At 42.0% G+C, this 17,353-nt stretch overlaps 1 protein-coding gene across 2 annotated transcripts in view; it reads left to right on the top strand.

Annotated features, from left to right (window-relative positions):
- The window catches only part of URI1 (URI1 prefoldin like chaperone), an 844,005-nt gene that overhangs the window by 735,053 nt on the left and 91,599 nt on the right, over window positions 1-17,353 (top strand). For both annotated transcript variants that reach the window (XM_044067309.1, XM_044067310.1), the window contains one exon: window positions 6,322-6,580. In XM_044067309.1, coding sequence (XP_043923244.1) covers window positions 6,322-6,580 — 259 coding nt within the window. The remainder of the gene's footprint in view (window positions 1-6,321; window positions 6,581-17,353) is intronic.

Genomic DNA, 17,353 nt, shown 5'->3' with positions numbered 1-17,353 from the left:
CAGGTCTGACTGGTATCCAGTCCGTTTTGTGAAAACTAGTAGGAAAAAAAGCACTGATTTTTTTGCAGTTTTCAGGAAGTAATGAATGAATGGCCAAATCTTTCCATCAGAAGCAAAATGTTTTTATGTTATGCAAGCACTCAGGTCTTTGCACCTTAAGTACACATACTGTACGTAGGTGTAAATGACTTGAGGTATACCTCCTTGCACTAAATGAAAGGTGATGGAGCTCTGAGTATGTGTCTGAGGCTGGTATGAACCTAGTCTTTAGCAACATTCTGCCATCATCAAGAACGATTGCCACAATATGAGCAAAGGAGTATCGTTTTCAGCAACTAGCTTAACTTCTGGTGTTAAAATAGAGGGTAAAAAGCCTTTGATCTGGAGTCAGTGGTAATGACTGTCACCTGTCCAAGCCTATATCTACATTAAATTAAAAGATTTTAAAAATGCCCTAAAATAAAAATCTAGGATATGATTCAAGAAATACGATTCAAAGTCTAGGACCACGATCATTTATCCCAGTTTAATCAGGTTAGATAATTCACTTACTGTTGGGATATGCCAGGATCTTGTCTGTGGTCCTCAAGGTATTTAGGCAGTTTATTTTTTTGTCCCTCTCATTAGAGTAAATGATCAGTGTAGTTAAATCCAGCAGTTTGTTGAAAGAATCACCATGAACCCTAAAGTAGGTCAAAAAGGTCCTTATTTTTCTTATTCATCAAAGCAGATGAGCATCTGGTGTCATTCAAAGAGGTTACAGTAAATATCAGCCTGCAAGGAATGGCCTACTCCACTCCCCCCAAAGCTTTTGCATATTGGATAAATCCTTGCCCCCCCCAGTGTCTTTTTTGCATAATGCTAGGAGCCTTTAACAAAAAAAAACCAACACCACCTACAAACACTATGTATAGAAAACATTGATATATGCATAGGTTCATAGGTAAGTACTACACTAGCTGCCTTTATGGGCCATTTTAAGCCTAGCCAGTTTCCCTTTATGTGCTCAAAATAACCTATCCCATTTGGTTATGGACTGGCATTTACCTATCCCATGGTTGATAATTATTACCCCCTAATGAGAATACTGGGATCATATCATATATAGATAATTTGAGGGGACCCATGCATGTGATAAAGCATTTTGGAGCTGTCCCTCCCCATTAGTAGCGCAGGGAGCAGTCCTTGGATACATTTTCTGTTTCCCTTCCATAGGTCTAAGTTGTGCTTGAATTTGGACAGGGATAAACTTTGTTTTATGTGGATGGGGAGTCTGTCCCTCCAAACCATTCTGTTTATGATGCAGAAAAGGATTAGATTCCTAGACCAAGTATTTCTGATACCATTTGATTTGCTGGTGTGCACTAAACCCATCACTAATGGGTCGGAGTATGCATTGTATGCCAGATTCGGGTCATATCTTAGCAGTCTGTAGGATACTGAGTATAGTAACAGGACTTGGAGTCAGTCCATATAGGGCATTTTGTTTAGGCTTTTTATCCTTTTAGTAAGGTTTCTCTGTGGACTTTCCAGTTATTTATATTCAATGATTGGTCTAATGAGGGCTGAGTAGAACCGGACAGTGACATCCCTAGATCTAAACACAATACCATTTTTTTATAAGCTGTGCAATATATAAGGACTTTCTTATAACAATAGACACATATTGCTGAAACGTTGGATCATTGTTCACATAAGTTCCCAAGTCCTGCACAACTGGGTCAGCTCTTAAGGACCTGTTGTCATTGTGGTAGTTCCCTGGGCTAGATGACTTCCCAAAGGATGCAACAATGCATTTTTTAGCATTTAAATTCAGTCCATGATTTTGGCACCAGTTATTCATTTGAGATCATCCTTCCTACAGGCTGGCCTAGCTTGCAGTCATCTGCAGATTTAGTCAGCAATGTCCCTTTGGTATTGGCTTTTCTTTCGGAAAAACAGATGTAAAACAGGTGAGGTCCCAGCACACTACCAGCAACTGGTCTCTTTGTGGCGGTAACTTCCCCTGTTTTTATTATCTGCTTCCTATCTCTAAGACAGTTGGCAATCCAGCGGGTAACATAGGGGTTTATTCCCAGTTTATTTAACATTTCTGCTAGTAGAGAATTGTGTCAAAAGCTTTCGCTAGGTAGATTTACGAAGTGTGCACTGTTTTGCCTTCGTCCATTGCTTTGGTGAACTTTTCTAAAAATAGTCTACTAGGTTGAGTAAGAAAGACCTTCCCTTAATGAATCCAAACTGAGATGAGTCCAATGTTTGGAGATTCCTCATGTCGTGATTGTGATGATTCTTTTCATGTAATTAGAGACCTGGTTCAAGACCAAATAAAGCACTCATATCAGTGCAGGATTTCAATGTCTATCATATGATCAGGCCCACAGCAGTAGAAAAAGGCATTAAAGGTGCGATGTCTCCATAGTCATCAAAAAAGTTTCACCTTCAGATTCGTTAGACGAGATAATGACCTGCAATTCCTCCATTCCAACTTAATATGAACAAATCCCCTTATTTCATATAGCTAACTGTAGGACCCCACAGCTTATACCTCCGAAAGAATCTGGTTTTCAAACCTTGATGTGCAAGAAGCTGTTTACAGTTAAATTATATTTGTTTGGTGGGAGAGAAGGGCAATAAGCATCTCTCATTTGACTTTTTAAATGCCTTAACATTCTATCTTCCCTCCATTCTTACCCTTCTCCCTTACACTTTCTCCATCTGTACCATGCACTGTTGAAAGCCTCTGTGAAATTCCTCTCCACCATCCATTTTGTTAATCCATTTCATTTGTCCGCACCCCGCTCTGAGACAAAGTACTTTTGGAGATCCATGGAGTAGTTAGTTCCTGCAGTCTTCTACTCATGCCTGCTCATTCCACATCTACCCTTCATGTACAGAATGACCCTTACTGGTACAGAGGATCCTGAAGATGTGAATCAAGCTTCCCCCATATCTTCGGGTCTCGGGTGAGAAGAGCTGTGACTCCTAAAGCTTCTGGTAATATTCCAACCTTCACATCATTGATATTTCTGGCCAGTTTCCACTAAATTCCTTCCTCAGTTTGATGTAATAGTTCTTGTATGGCTGCCAGAACTGCGTGTGGTACTCAAGATTTGGTTTCTCCAAGACCTTGTAGAGTGGAAGCATTACTTCTTTGCGTCTGGAATCTGTACCCCTGAGGATATACACCAGCATTTTATTTGCTTCTGCTACTCTCTATAACTTTTTCTCACAGTGATCCAGTTCAGATGTGATCAACACTGCCATATATTTTCCCCATTTGCTGACATTTTTACTCTTCCCAGCTGATATTTCAAGTTAAGGGTGTTTTGGTATGTGAACTGTTTAGCTTCTGTTTGCATAGAACTAAATTGTTCAGCCTTTCGTTATAATTTGTCCTTGCTTGTAAACCTCATACCTCCCCCAGGCAAAGTGAGTTGGCAAAAATGCTGTTTTGTTCCCCACATCCAGATGACTCCTCAATGATCAGATGTTCTAATGTATTTGACATTTGTTAAGCAGGATAGCCTGACTGGGTTACATAACCTGTTTTCAGTAGAGGCCTGAAGAGAAAAGCTCCACATTTAAACCTTTAGGTACATATAAACAGGTTGATTACAGTTTTTACAACAAAAATGTTTAAGAATTTAAATAATACATTGTAGACAGGTTAAAGTTGAGACCAAAGGTGCACAGTTGCTTAGTATTTTGCTTAAACTTCCAAAACATTACTGTGTATAGACAGTAGATTGCTTGAGAAGAAAAATAGTTAATGTAATTAGCATATTAATCATGAGTATAGGCTTACACTAGACCATACAAGTTCATATGGATAGCTTTACTTGGAGAAAGGGAGAAGTAGCATAAAGATTTGTAGGCTTCAAGGATATACAGGGGGTAGAGAAGACTGAAGAGAGTTGGTAGAGGAAGCAGCGGTAGAGGGGGATTAATCTGGAGTTAACATATGCAGAGCCAAGACGACTTTAGGTCTGCTTTTAATGAGGCTTTTGAGGGTGACAGGCTTGGGATTAATCTGGTGTTAGGGGAGAAGAGAGTTCCATAGTTTAGAAGCTAAGTATGAGTATAGAGTCTGACCTGGTCGTTTAGAAGGTTTGGAGATTTCTAGTAGGTTTTTGTCTTCTGATCTGAGTGGTCTGTTCCGTATGTAATGTTTGACTAGCTTATCTAGGGCGGGGCAGGCAGTGGGTCTGTAAAGTAGGTTGTTTGCAGTAGTTAGTTGGATATATGTTAGTTGGTTGGAGAGTTCAAGCCAATTTAGTTATTGTAGTGGTTTACAATTATGTGTATGGTATATGGAGTTTGTGGTGAACTTTGCGACTTTGTTATAGCGTTGTTCCATTTTTGACTTGGAGTTTTGGAGATTGAGTATACAAGATCCATAAAATAGGGAGGAGAGAAGGAAAGTTTTTGCTAGGGTAGTTTTGGTTGATGTGATAAGGAGTTGTCAATTTCTGTAGAGAAGTCCTAGTTTCTTGTGGGTTTTCTTTGTTTTGTTGGATATGAAGGTCGAAGTTGAATTTATCGATAATTACACCTAGTAATTTTGTTTCTTGTACCCTTTCAGTAATAGTGTTGGCTGAGTGGATATCAGATTGGTCAGAGCTGAAAGTGGTATTTTTGGGGTGAAAGACTGCTTTTTTGGGGGGAGATTCAGAAAAAATTGGGCATCTGTGAGCCATGATTCAGCAGCAGTGAATGATTTTTGAGTAGCTCTGGGATAGTGCGAAAGGTGCAGATTAAAGTGAAATTGTCTGTGTACTGTGATAGGGGAACAACTTAGTTTGGACAAGAGTATCAAGAAGTAAGGAGCTAGGAACACTGAGGATGCCAAGTATCCTTCATCTCTGGCCCTATTTATGGTGTCCGCAAAGGATAGTAGAGTTGAGGATGTGCTGTGTCCAGGGTGGAAGCCATGCTGAGTTTGAGTAAGCAAGTTGTTCTGTAGTAGGTATTTCATTAACTATTGGTGGATATACCTTTCAAGAATTTTGGATATAGGAGATAATGATATGGGGCAAATGTTGGGTATTTCTGTGGAGTTCCCTCCTTTATGTATTGGTGTTATATGCACTAATTTCCATATAGTGGGGACTATAGATTCAGAGAGAGAGAGAGAGATCTATTTCTGAGGATGCTGATTGGTTAAGTGACTGAGTCATCGGTGAATTTTAGGTGTTGTGGTGGGAGATTATTTGCAGATGTGGAGCAGGGTTTTAATTTTAGCAGTAATTGGGTATAGGCAAAAAGGAGAGAGAAATCTGGTTACCTTTGCATTGGTTATATGGTGGTGGTGTTGGTGTGGTCTGAGTAAGGTGATGGGGATTATTGGTGTTGGAGGTTAATTGGGGGGGGGGGTGGTCTTGTGTTAGTAGTCAGTAGGTCCGCTCTGGATTTTATGGAGTGTTTGTTAAATTCTTCTGCTATTTGTGATGGGGGGATATTGGGTGAAGGGGAGTGCTCTTTGTTCCTGGATTGAGAAGGGTTGGTACTGAATGCCAGATTTTTTTTGGGGGGGGTGGGGTTGCATTTATGTTGTAGCTGAAGGTGTGAGTAGTAGGATTTTTTGCTTTTGTCTACTAGTTTGGTTACATGTTTGTGTCATCAGTCAGCTGTTTCTCATTCAGTCCTTTTTTGCAATGGAACTGACCTGTTCATGTGTATTTCTGTTATGACTTATTGATCCATTCTGTTATAATTTAGTTGCCTTGCCTTCTTCACACTTTTAACTTTGTCTTAATGTTATCTTGTACTTGTTAACTTTTGGTTATCTCTTTTACAAACTAAAACTTGCTTCTTCACACATTTTCTCTTACTTTCTTCTGAAGAAATGCATTACTTGAACTGTTATTTTATAGATTGTTTCTCACTGAGCTATCATCCTTAAGAAGGGGTTTTCATGTCTTTCAAACTTTCAGGGCTAGCATGTTGGAAATTATTCAAAAGAGAAAAACATTATGGAGACTCATTCAGTCTTTTGAGCAAGGGAGACTGTCTTTGTTTGGCAGTGCTTTTTCTGTTGGCACCAGAGTTGGAATGTTGGACTTGCTGCATGCAGTATGGTTATTGTAACCCTGTGATGTAAGATAGCAAATTAACCTAAAAGAGTGGGCCTGGGACTTTCCCCATATTAGAATTGTCATGTGCTGGAAATACTAAGAGTATGGTATGTGTAATGCACATATTACAATGCTGTTCATCTGTGTTACATAAAATGAAATAAATGTCTTACAGGATCATATCTTTATGACTGTAAACTGAAGTTTACTTAATTGGTAAAACACAACTTTTGTTTTAATGCATTAGAATTCATGATACTCCTACTGTCAATGGAGAAGACATCTCTTCAGATGATGAGAAAAGTGAAAAAAGTTCAGATACAAATGGGAAACACACAAGTTCAAATACAAGTAGGACACTTGTAAATGTTGATGCAGAATCATCGGACATTAAGTTGAGCAGTCATATTAATGGTACAAGCCAGAGAGAAAGCAAGGATTTTGATGAGTCCAGAGAGAATATTATGCCAACAATATATTTTTCGCATACAGTGGAGCCTAAACGAGTAAGTGCTGTTGTATCTTGTGTTTATATATTTGTGAAATCCAAGTAGAACTTACTGATGTTAAGTTGTCCATCTCGCCTTCGTTCTTGCTGTTTGGGTTCGGAGGCGATCCTCGGCTCCGGCTCGGCCATCTTCTATAGCTCGAGAGCTGTTTACTGGCTCGAGGCTACCCCATATCCCAGCATGTCCAGCGTCAGCTACCCAGATCTCGTTTGCCGCTTCAGCTGCGAGGTTGCTTCCTTACTGGCTCAGGCTTAGTATAGTTTTTTCTGTTAATATATTGTTGCTTATTCTTGAAAGTTTGTCAAGTTTTTGTCTTTTTTTTTTGGTCTAGATAATATTCCTTTATCCCTTATCGCTTTTTTGTGTATTTTAGCTTTGTTGGCCATCACTCCATAACTCGCAGGCCTTCTGCCTCCCTTGAACTCGTTTAAATTAGAGAGCCCCCCCCCCCCAGGATAGCCGTTTAAATTAGAGGCTTTCCTTCTGTTCCTTAACTGTAAAAAAGAAAATAAAAAAAATAAAAAAGTCTATTTGTTTCTTGTTTTTTGTAGTATAACTTTTTATTATTGTTGTTGTGGTTGTTGTTACTATAATGTCTAAAGATACCAAGGTATCTGGCTTCAAAAAATGTGACTCATGCTTTCAGAAAAAGTCTCTGACAGATGGGCACACTAGTTGTGTATATTGTTTGGGCGCTGTTCACCTGCAGGACTCCTGTTCTGTATGTCACGCTTTTAGTCCAAGGGTCCTGCAGGAGTGCAAAAACAAATTAATCCTTCGGGGATTATTGAAGCCTCAGGATTCTCTGGCTAAAAGTACTCAGCCAGCGAAATCCCCTAAGTCTGTCAAGCAGTCGGCTCCACCTTCGGAGCCGACTCCTTTACTTGACCAACCAAGTATGTCGGTGCTGGCTGGCACTGACAAGACAACTCCTCTGTCGGCTCCATCTGCTATTTCGGAGCTGTCTCGGAGCCATAAGAGACTGAGGTCTCCGTCCTTGGAGTCCATCCACTCGGCACCTCAGTCACCTTTGTTACAGAATGAACGTAGCCATCATTCTTCCTACTCCTCTCAATCCTCTAGATTATCGGATCATGATGTGGCGAGAGTAGTAAGTAGGTTGCTTAAGTCACAGGCACTGGCAAAAATTCTGTCTAGCCCACCTCAACAGGTATCGGCTCCAACCGCCTCTTTCTGTTCCTCCTCCGACTGCATTTAGCTCTGAGCCGGAGACCATGGATCCGCATGTAGTAGAACTGTTGGCGCCGATCATATCACCTTCGGTTCCAATGTCGTCTCCGATTACCTTGAATTGTACCTTCTATCGAGGGATCTGGGCACCGAGGCTCTCTCGTCGGCTCCGGGGGGGGGGAGTGGCATCGGACCCTTGTCCAACCCCGTTCTCACCCTCAGAGCTTCGGTGCAGGTGAGCTTGGCTCCAACATCGGCCTCGGATCGTCACCCTTGACGCAGAGAAAGAATCCTGTTTCTTTGGAGCTGGAGCTTTCTCTGCCTAGAGGTCGGGACGCCTTCGAGGCCATGCGGAGTGTGCTGTCCCCTGAAACAGCTCTACTGCCAGCTCCATCAGCTCCACCCCCGTGGTGTCTGTTCCAACCTCTACTCCTCCTCCAGACCCCAAGCGTAGGGAACCTATGCCCCAGGACACCCCATTGGGTGATCCCTCTTCTTCCGAAGCCTCCCCAGATCACTCAGAGGAGCCTCCCCAAAAGAAGTGCAAGAGGAAGCACATAGACTCCCCTGAGTCTGTCACTTCAGATACAGACATGGATGAATCGGAAGGTTCCCTCCCCAAGGTCTCCCTCTGAAGATGTTTCCTTTTCAGACATCCTTGAAATGCTTAGACAGATGAGGGAATGGACTTCCCTAGCCCCTACTGAGGACGAGCCTGTATACCTGAACGCATTCAGTTCCCGACCTTCCACCTCCTGGGTATCTCCTCCTTTTGATTCACTCATGTCTGTAGTGGCTCAAAAGGCTTGGTCAGCTCCAGATTCTGTGGAACCTACTCCGAGGAGACCAAACAAATTTATTACAGCCCCCCAGGACAAACAATTCCTCTCCAAAGGTTTTACCACTGATGCCATGGTGGTAGCAGCAGCCACCTAGAAAGAGTTAGCAGAAACCTCTTCATCTGTTCATCCTCCGAACAAAGAGTCTCGAACTATGGACAGATATGGAAAGCGAATGTTTGCTTCAGCGACTTTTTCAATGAGGTCCCTGAATTATCTATGCCATTTTACATGTCTTCAAAGGGATCTCCTGAAAGAGTTTGGAGATACCCTTCAAGATCCTACAGCTGAGGGAGCACCAGCCAAAGTAGCTTCTCAGCTTACAACTCTTAATTTCATAGTCAACTCCTCCATGAGACTGATTTCCTATGCAGCTGATGGAGCAAGCCGAGCCGCAGGGACAGGTGTGGCTCTCAGGAGACATGCTTGGATGTGGCTGTCAGTTTGTGGAACCCTTTTGAGCATCCTTCACCAATACTCCCTTTGATGGCTCCTTTCTCCTTGGGCCTCAGGTGAAAGACACATTGACCAGGTGTGAGCAGGAAGGCAAGACTCTCTTTGCCGTGGGAGTCCATTTTTCCACTCCTTCCAGACCTTATCCCAAGGGTCAGAAGAGCGGAAAGATGTGGTTCCGAAAATCCCAGGGACCCTTGCTTGACACATGTGGTGATTTTTCCCCCAGGGGCAGAGGGGGAAACAACAATAATAAGACGCCGCCCAAGTGGCAGAGGGGGACCGCAAAACCAGGGTGACAGAGAAACCTTCTCTGCCAAACCCTTCCAGCATCCCTGAAGGGTTGCCTGACTACTCACCTCTGGAGGCAGTCGGGGGAAGACTTTCGCTGTACCCAAAAGACTGGCAAAATATAACAAGAGACAGATGGGTACTTTGCATCATATTCGGAGGTTACAAAATTCCCTTCCATCAATCCCCCATAGAATCAAAAAAGCCCATCCCAGATGTCCCACCCAAACTAAGGGATCAAGCAGTCACAGAAGTTTCAAGACTGCTAGAAAAAAGAGCCATTCAAGAAGTCCCCGCAGGCCAACTAGGATCCGGAACTTACTCAAGATTTTTTTTAGTACCAAAAAAGACGGGACTTGAGACCAATACTGGATCTCAGCAGATTGAACAAATCTGTACAAAAAGAAAAGTTCCAGATGGTGACACTGCAGTCCATTTTTCTCTTTTCTGGCTCAGGACAATTGGATGTGCTCGATAGATCTTCAGGACGCGTACTACCATATCAAGATGGACAGACACTCCAGGAGATTTCTTTGCTTCCGGGTAGGGGCCAGTCATTACCAGTTTAGAGCTCTGCCCTTTGGTCTCACCTCAGCCCCCAGGGTGTTCACCAAGTGTATGGCAGTAGTCAAGGCTCACCTGAGGCGTCAAGGATTCCAGGTGTTTCCCTACCTAGACGACTGGCTCCTGACTGCTACCACCAGGTGTCAACTCTTAGAGGCACGGGATTATGCAATCAACTAGGCATTACAGTAAATTTTGAAAAATCTGCCCTGTTAGTTTATCACATACATAGGAGCAGAATTAAACACAAAAGAAATATTTGCAAGATTACCACTGGAAAGAGTTTCCACTATTCATCAACAAGTGTTAATTCTAATGCAGAGCAAAAGGGTTCAAGTCAGACATGTCCTCCAAGCTCTAGGCTCCATGGCAGCTGCCATTCTTCATGTCCCATTAGCGCGTTTCCACTTGAGAATCCTTGAGTGGCTTCTTTTCATGCAGTGGTCTTTCCAGGAACTACCCATGCCTCACATGATCCTGATCACAGAAACATGCAAAAGGCACCTTTCTTGGTGGATGGTCTCCCCACTAGTAATTCAGGGCAGACCTTTCATACAACCTCCGGTAGCCACAGTGACCATGGATGGCTCCCTTATAGGGTGGGGGGGGGGAGGCATTATCTAGGCAGGACAGTCCAAGGCACTTGGCATCCTCACGAGTACCATCTGCATATCAATGTCCTAGAAATGAGAGAGGTTCTCCTAGCATTGCAAGCCCTTTAAGACTCTCTTCCTTCCGGGACCATTGCAGTCTAAACGTGCAACATGTCAGTGGTGTGGTACATCAACAAATAGGGTGGGACCAGGTCTTACCCCTTGTGTTGAGAAGCACTCAGACTGTGGCAATGGGCAATTTCCTCCCAGTGTTTTCTGATGGCAATGCACATCCCTGGGAAATCCAACGTTATAGCGGACAGGCTCAGCAGAGCTGTCCTTATGCCTCACGAGTGGTCTGTGAATCAGGAAGTTGCAGATCTTATCTTCCGCAAATGGGGACAGCCTTGATGCGACCTATTTGCTGCTCCTCTCAACAGCAAATGCAGCAGCTACTTCTCCCTACTTCCTCTTCCAGGTCATATACCCAGAGATGCTGTAGTCCACGATTGGCCTCAGGGACTCCTTTACGCTTTTCCCCCTTTTCCCTAATTCCAAGACTCGTACAGAAAGCAAAATCGTTGGGTTGCAAAATGATCCTCATTGCCCCATATTGGCCTCGACAAATATGGTTCCCATTCCTACACCTCCACCTTCTAGATCAGCCGTGGATTCTGGACCCAGTTCCAGATCTTCTGATTCACCAATCAGGTGGGTTGCACCAGTCCCTTCAAACTCTCCGGCTCACAGCTTGGTTACTCCACTTCCAACCTTTGCCAGGCTTTCCAGTATCTCCCCAGCAGTCCATGATATTATTGTTTCCTCACATAAGTCTACTACGAGGAAAACGTATGCTAGTAAATGGAAATGGTTTTCTTACTGGGCACAATCTAGAAATTTGGATCCTTTCTCAGCCCCAGTCCATGAAATTCTTGAATTTCTAGCACAGCTTTTTCAGTCTGGTGCGGCTTCCGCTACCGCTAGAGTACAACTAGGTGCCATTTCTAATATTCATATCGGTATGTTTAATTCTAGCATAATGTCTCATAAGCTCTGCAAGGCCTTTATGAAAGGAACATCTCTTCTTAGACCCCAGTTAGAGATCCTCCCCTTCCTTGGGATCTCAGTTTAGTTTTAGCCTCCTTAATTTTGCCTCCCTTTGAACCGGCAGCATCATGTTCTTTAAAATGTCTTTCTTGGAAGACACTTTTTCTGATTGCTATCACTTCAGCTAAACATGTCTCAGAATTTCAAGCACTATGTATTTATCCTCCTTATCTGGTGTTTCACAAGGGCAGAGTTTCTCTGAGGACCAATCCATCCTTTATTCCTAAAGTCTGCTCAGAGAACAATTTAAATCAATCCATAGATCTCCCAGTTTTCTTTCCTAATCACAGCAACAAGGCAGAATACAAGCTCCACCAGTTGGATGTACACAGACAATTGCGTTTTTACCTCCATAGAACTAAGGCACTAAGAAAGTCAGACCAGTTATTTCTTTCCTATGCTTTCAACAAACAAGGCCTTCCAGTTTCTATAGTGACCTTATCCAGATGGTTATCCGATACTATTGCCTTTTTTTATCAGTTACGAAATAAAGAGCTACCAGCTAAACCAAAAGGTCATTCCACTAGAGCATTAGCCACCTCTGTAGATTATCAGTCTAGGTTGCCCATAGACTCAGTCTGTGCAGCTGCCACTTGGGCAAACCCCCACACTTTTACCTCTCATTACAAGTTAGATATGGTCTCCCGGAGCAGAGCTTCCTTTGGTTCTACTGTTCAGAAGAGTTTGTTGCAATGAGCCACCCAGGATTTTAGGTGCTAGGGACGCTGTCCCAAACAGCAAGAATGAAGGCGAGATGGACAACTTAACATAAAGAAGTTATGTACTTACCATAACGTTCCATGTTAGTTGTCTTCATCTCGCCTTCCTTCTTGCGTCCCTCCCTCCTTCCCCCTTCCTAGAGGATAGTGAGGAGTTCCCTTTTGTTTTCACTGGCTGAGCATCTTTTATTACTTCACATGCCAGGTAATTTATAACTCTTTCCTTGTTTAGGTGTATTGGACAACCAGTTTTTAGGAACTGGTTACTCTACTTATGTCGAGATCTGGGTAGTTGACGCTGGGCATGCTGAGATAAGGGGTAGCCTCGAGCCAGTAAACAGCTCTCAAGCTATAGAAGATGGCCGAGTCGGAGCTGAGGATTGGCTCCGAACCCAGACAGCAAGAAGGGAAGGCGAGATGAAGACAACTAACATGGAACGTTATGGTAGGTACATAACTTCTTTTTATTTATTTATATGTAATGCATTTTTTTAGATAAATGGTGACTATATGAGGTATAATTTATAATTACAGTATCTCATTCATCCACATAGTAGGCAGGATGGTGAGAAGCAGTGTCTGCTTTCTTACTTGAGTAAAGGGTATCCATGGAATGTACTTGGCTAGTACTTCTCACATAGCCACTAGATGTGTATGCAGCTTGGTCAAAACCTTTAGATTCATTCTCTTATTTCCTGTCCTTTAACTGAATGTATATTTTACAGGTAGTGTAGCATTTATTTCATGAACTCTGCTGTATGGATGTGAACAATTACCTTTTTGTAATGGAAAAGCTTACAGTTTAAACTTGGAGGTAATTCATAAATGAAGTAAGCACTAAGAATGATATTCCTGTTTGTGAAGTATGACGTTATGAGCTTGCTCATTGTTTCATTATACTTTTAAGTTCATTGTTTCATACTACACCTTAGAAAGCACTGATGATGTCTTGAACACCACCAAGAATCCCTTATTAAGTACATATATGGCAAGATTGATGAAAGTAGTACTGATGTGTTCTTGATCAATATTGCAAATCCCTTATGAATGATTGCATAGCTAGGGAGATGTGTGCCTGTTTGCAAAGTACTAGCATGCACAGTTTTTCAAGCATAACTTTTATGCAGGGTATCATTTTCTATACAGCACCTTCATATCTTTGGAGAAGTTGAGAACACTCATTGGATATATTGTTTCTTTTTCTTGACTGCATGTAACTTGCTATGTAGATTCCCTTTCACATTGAATCGATGCGTCAACAGATACATTGACTGACTGCTATGCCTGATTCTAGCATACACAGAAACAAAACAAACTTTTGGTGTCATATATCCCATTAAACCAAAGGCACTGACGTCGTCTAGTTGTCTTTCTAAAATCACCAAGAACTCTTGGCAGTGAATTGATTTCTAGTTAATAGCACAAATGCCCTTATGATGCCCATATAAACTTTTATTTTCCTGCAACATCTTGAGAACATAGGAGGCCCATTTTAATTCTAGGATTTCTTGTTTGTATTTCTACTTCCTTACATTTCACTTGTTCACTCAATAACTTCTATTCTGTATGCATTACGACTTTTTTCCTGTCAGCATTAGTATGGTCCAGTAAAAATGTCTCTGAATATTTAACGAGTTGTCTTGGCATCAAATCAAGTAAAAGGCATGTGTTTGAACTGTGCTGAGGCAAAGTCTGACTGTAACATTTTATTGATCTTGTTTATATTGATGCAACTTTCTTCAGTGTCTTAAAATGTGTTTCTACTCTCCAAGATCTCTAGAGTAACATCTAGTCCCACCTCACATACATTCTGTGGATATGTCTAAAGGGCGTATGCAAGTATTTGAATTTCTGAGTCCTTAGTTTTTCCTATATTTATTCATTTTTGATTGGCTAGGGAACAAGACGGTTTTGTACTCCTTACTTTGTAAACTTTACTTGCTGGGGCCATCCCGTCTAGCTTCCTTTATCCAGTTCACTATCTGTGACATCTAGCATTGACATCTTTATTTGCTGTAATTTTGAAATGTTCATACCTTTGTATCAAGTCTGGATTCTGTTCAAAGAAAAACTGACTGCACATTAGACAGATTTTGTCACAGTACAAATCTTCCCAGATTAACAGTGCCTAAGCCACATTGTCTCCTTGTAACTTCACTCTTTCTGGACTTAGAATCATTGACCCCAACCCAGAAACTCCAGCCTTGATGCAACTGCTCCAAGGTGCCTACAGCCCCGAACAAGTCAGGGTCAAGGCTACCAAGGAACAGGATGAAATCAAAGACTGCCATGGCATCAGATCTTGGTCGGCCCAAAAGATCTTGGATCTGAAGGTGCCAAGGGTGGAAACCAGAAGGATGGAGATGAGGATCTCAGTGCCAGATCTGGACCTGGATCCGAGGGGATAAGGCCTAATTGCATCGGTGCCTGCAAAAAGGACCACATGAGCTCCAGATCAGTAGTTTTGATGCTGCTTACTGGCCTCGATGACGAGATGGATGAAACCACTGAGGATGGTTTGGAGGCTGAATGGGAAGAGGACCCCACATGCCAAATCCAAGCTGGACATGCCTAGAATTGGGAAGGAGATGGGGAAGACTTCTGTGACCAAAGAGGGAGTATGAGGAGAAAAGAGAGACGTCATCCTACCTGAAGGTGCCCCTTTGATCTGGAAAGGGCCTTTAATACTCTGAGCTAGAGATGCTGTCTTGCCTGATTTTAGGTACTAAAAGCGATTTGCTCCACTGCATCAGAGCTGATGTTAATGCTGATGCTGCCAAGGAAACTGAAAGTTGAGGTATCTTTGAATCCAGAGAACCCAAGAGAGCCTGTCCAGAGGTGGACGCCAGAGATGATCTCTTGCTCTCACATTTGGTCTGTTTAGAGTCTCTCAGCTGGGAGTTCTCAAACTCAGTCTTGGGAGCCTGGGGAGAAACTGCCTTAGAAGAAGAAGAAGAGGCACAAACAGAAGAGCCAGAGGTTAAAAGCCTTTTCAAAATGATCTTGACCTTATGAACCAAAGCTGTCACAAGTGGAGCATCCTGAATCCAAGTGCCGCTGACATAGCATTACACACATTTAAGATGCACATCCTGGGATAGTAACTTGTGTCTGCATGAAGCACATCTCCTAAAACGCTTCTCCATTAAAACAGCCCTACTACTGCACACTTGCATTAAGGAAAAAAGTACAAAGGGCCTAATAGGTTCATAGGTTCATAGGTTAGTACTAGGCTAACTGCCCTTGCGAGCCATTTTAAGCCTAGCCAATTATCCCTTGTGAGATTCAAACCCTGCACCCTGTGTTTGTAAGGCAAACACCTTAACCATTAGACCACCCTCCCAACCCTATTACTAATACTGAAAGGAAAAAGGGTGGGAAGGGTGAAGACGACAAAATACACTAACTACCTAACACTAAAAGCTACTTAAAACCACCAGGAACAATGTCCAGTGATTCTAACTGTAAGGGAAGAAAATATCTTACCAACATTGAACTAACTCTTTAGCTCCGCTTGACATGTGTTTTTTTCAAAGTGCAAGCTGCAGACAAGAATGGTGATAAACTAGATCTGGGGGAGTTGATGGAGTAAGGGAGGCAGAGCCAAAAAATGGCTAAAGAATTTTGAATTGGCTGGTGTCAGATCCAAACTCCCACAGGTTGAATCCAGAAGGAGCATACATCATCAGATACTTAACTGATTTTTCCCTCATTAATATTGATAGTTCAGTGGTGGCTCATTTTAATTCAGTCTGCTCTACTTCCATTGACTCCTTCATAATTTTTTTTTAGCTAAGATTTTATCTGATGTAAAAGGTTCAGAGATTCTTTATGTAAATCACTGTTAGAAATAGTGGAAGCTAAGTGCATCAGTGCGAATGCTTAACATTTTTTCTATTTTAAACAAATATTCACTTGGCATATGTTTCTTTAAGGTGGCAGTTTCTGATGTGATTGATATGAAAGTGTGTAATGCAACACAAAGAAGGTACACATCAACTTTGTTTTAAGGGATTTCATGTCTCGGGTATCGGAGAGTTCTACAGAATAACCACACATTGTATGTGTAAAACATTCTCAGAGTTCCCATGACCAATCAACTCATTTTTCTGGTCCTGTCACCATGGAAACTATTAGCCAGGTTAATTCATAAAATACAAATCGCAATCATGACATGCTAAGACAACAAACATCCTATACATTAACAATATTAAAAATGTTCTTTCTTTGACATTTGTTGACTGGAAATGTCTGACTGAGCCAGAGCTCTTTTTCAGCCGATACCCATGGAGAAAATCTCCACAAAAGTACGCACAAAGTTTACAAAGTAACAATTTGAGTACATTACAGAGAAATTAAAGGGTGGAGTACACTTAGTTACAAAACATAATTTGGTTAATTGACAATGTACAGAAGGCTGCTGAAAGCAGTTGACAGACTATTTACAGGATAAATTCATGTTTATACAAAGAAAGAAGAGAAGGCAGAGGTAAGCAACTCAGAGTCTGAGAAAAGTCCACAGGAAAGGAAAAGAAAAGTGAGGAGGAGTTAATGGAGAGAGAGATAGGGAGAGCAGTAGGAACAAGAGGAAAATGTGTGAGGAAGCAAGAAGTAGAGCAATTTAGGGGTAGAAGTCAAAAGAGTAGTCGAGAGTTTATAGTTAGAGGGGTCAGAGAGTAGGATTAGGGGGTGTTATTAGGGGAGGAAGTTCAAGGGTGGGGGTTTACAAGTGACATGTCCAGGTATTAAGAAGGTATTCTTTGAGAGCTTTTTTGAATTCTTGTGTGTGAGTAATTTTATGGATGGCCAAGGGAAGCTTATACCAAGATAGGGCAAGACAGTAGCTGTATAGGTTTTGGCCTATTGATCTTTCAGGTTTATATATGTCTAAGTGTTGATAAGATTTCCTGAGGTTTCTGGCTGGAGTATAACGAGAGATGAGCAAGGAGATGTCAGGCTTATAGAGGTGGAATGAATGATAATTAGGAGAGAGGATAGAAGTTTTTGGGAGAA

This window comes from Protopterus annectens, chromosome 3.part1 (assembly GCF_019279795.1).
Source record: "Protopterus annectens isolate FY-2018-M chromosome 3.part1, PAN1.0, whole genome shotgun sequence".
NCBI classification, from domain to species: domain Eukaryota; kingdom Metazoa; phylum Chordata; order Ceratodontiformes; family Protopteridae; genus Protopterus; species Protopterus annectens.
The sequence above is the reverse complement of the archived record's forward strand: the minus strand, read 5'-3'. Positions and strand labels throughout refer to the sequence as shown.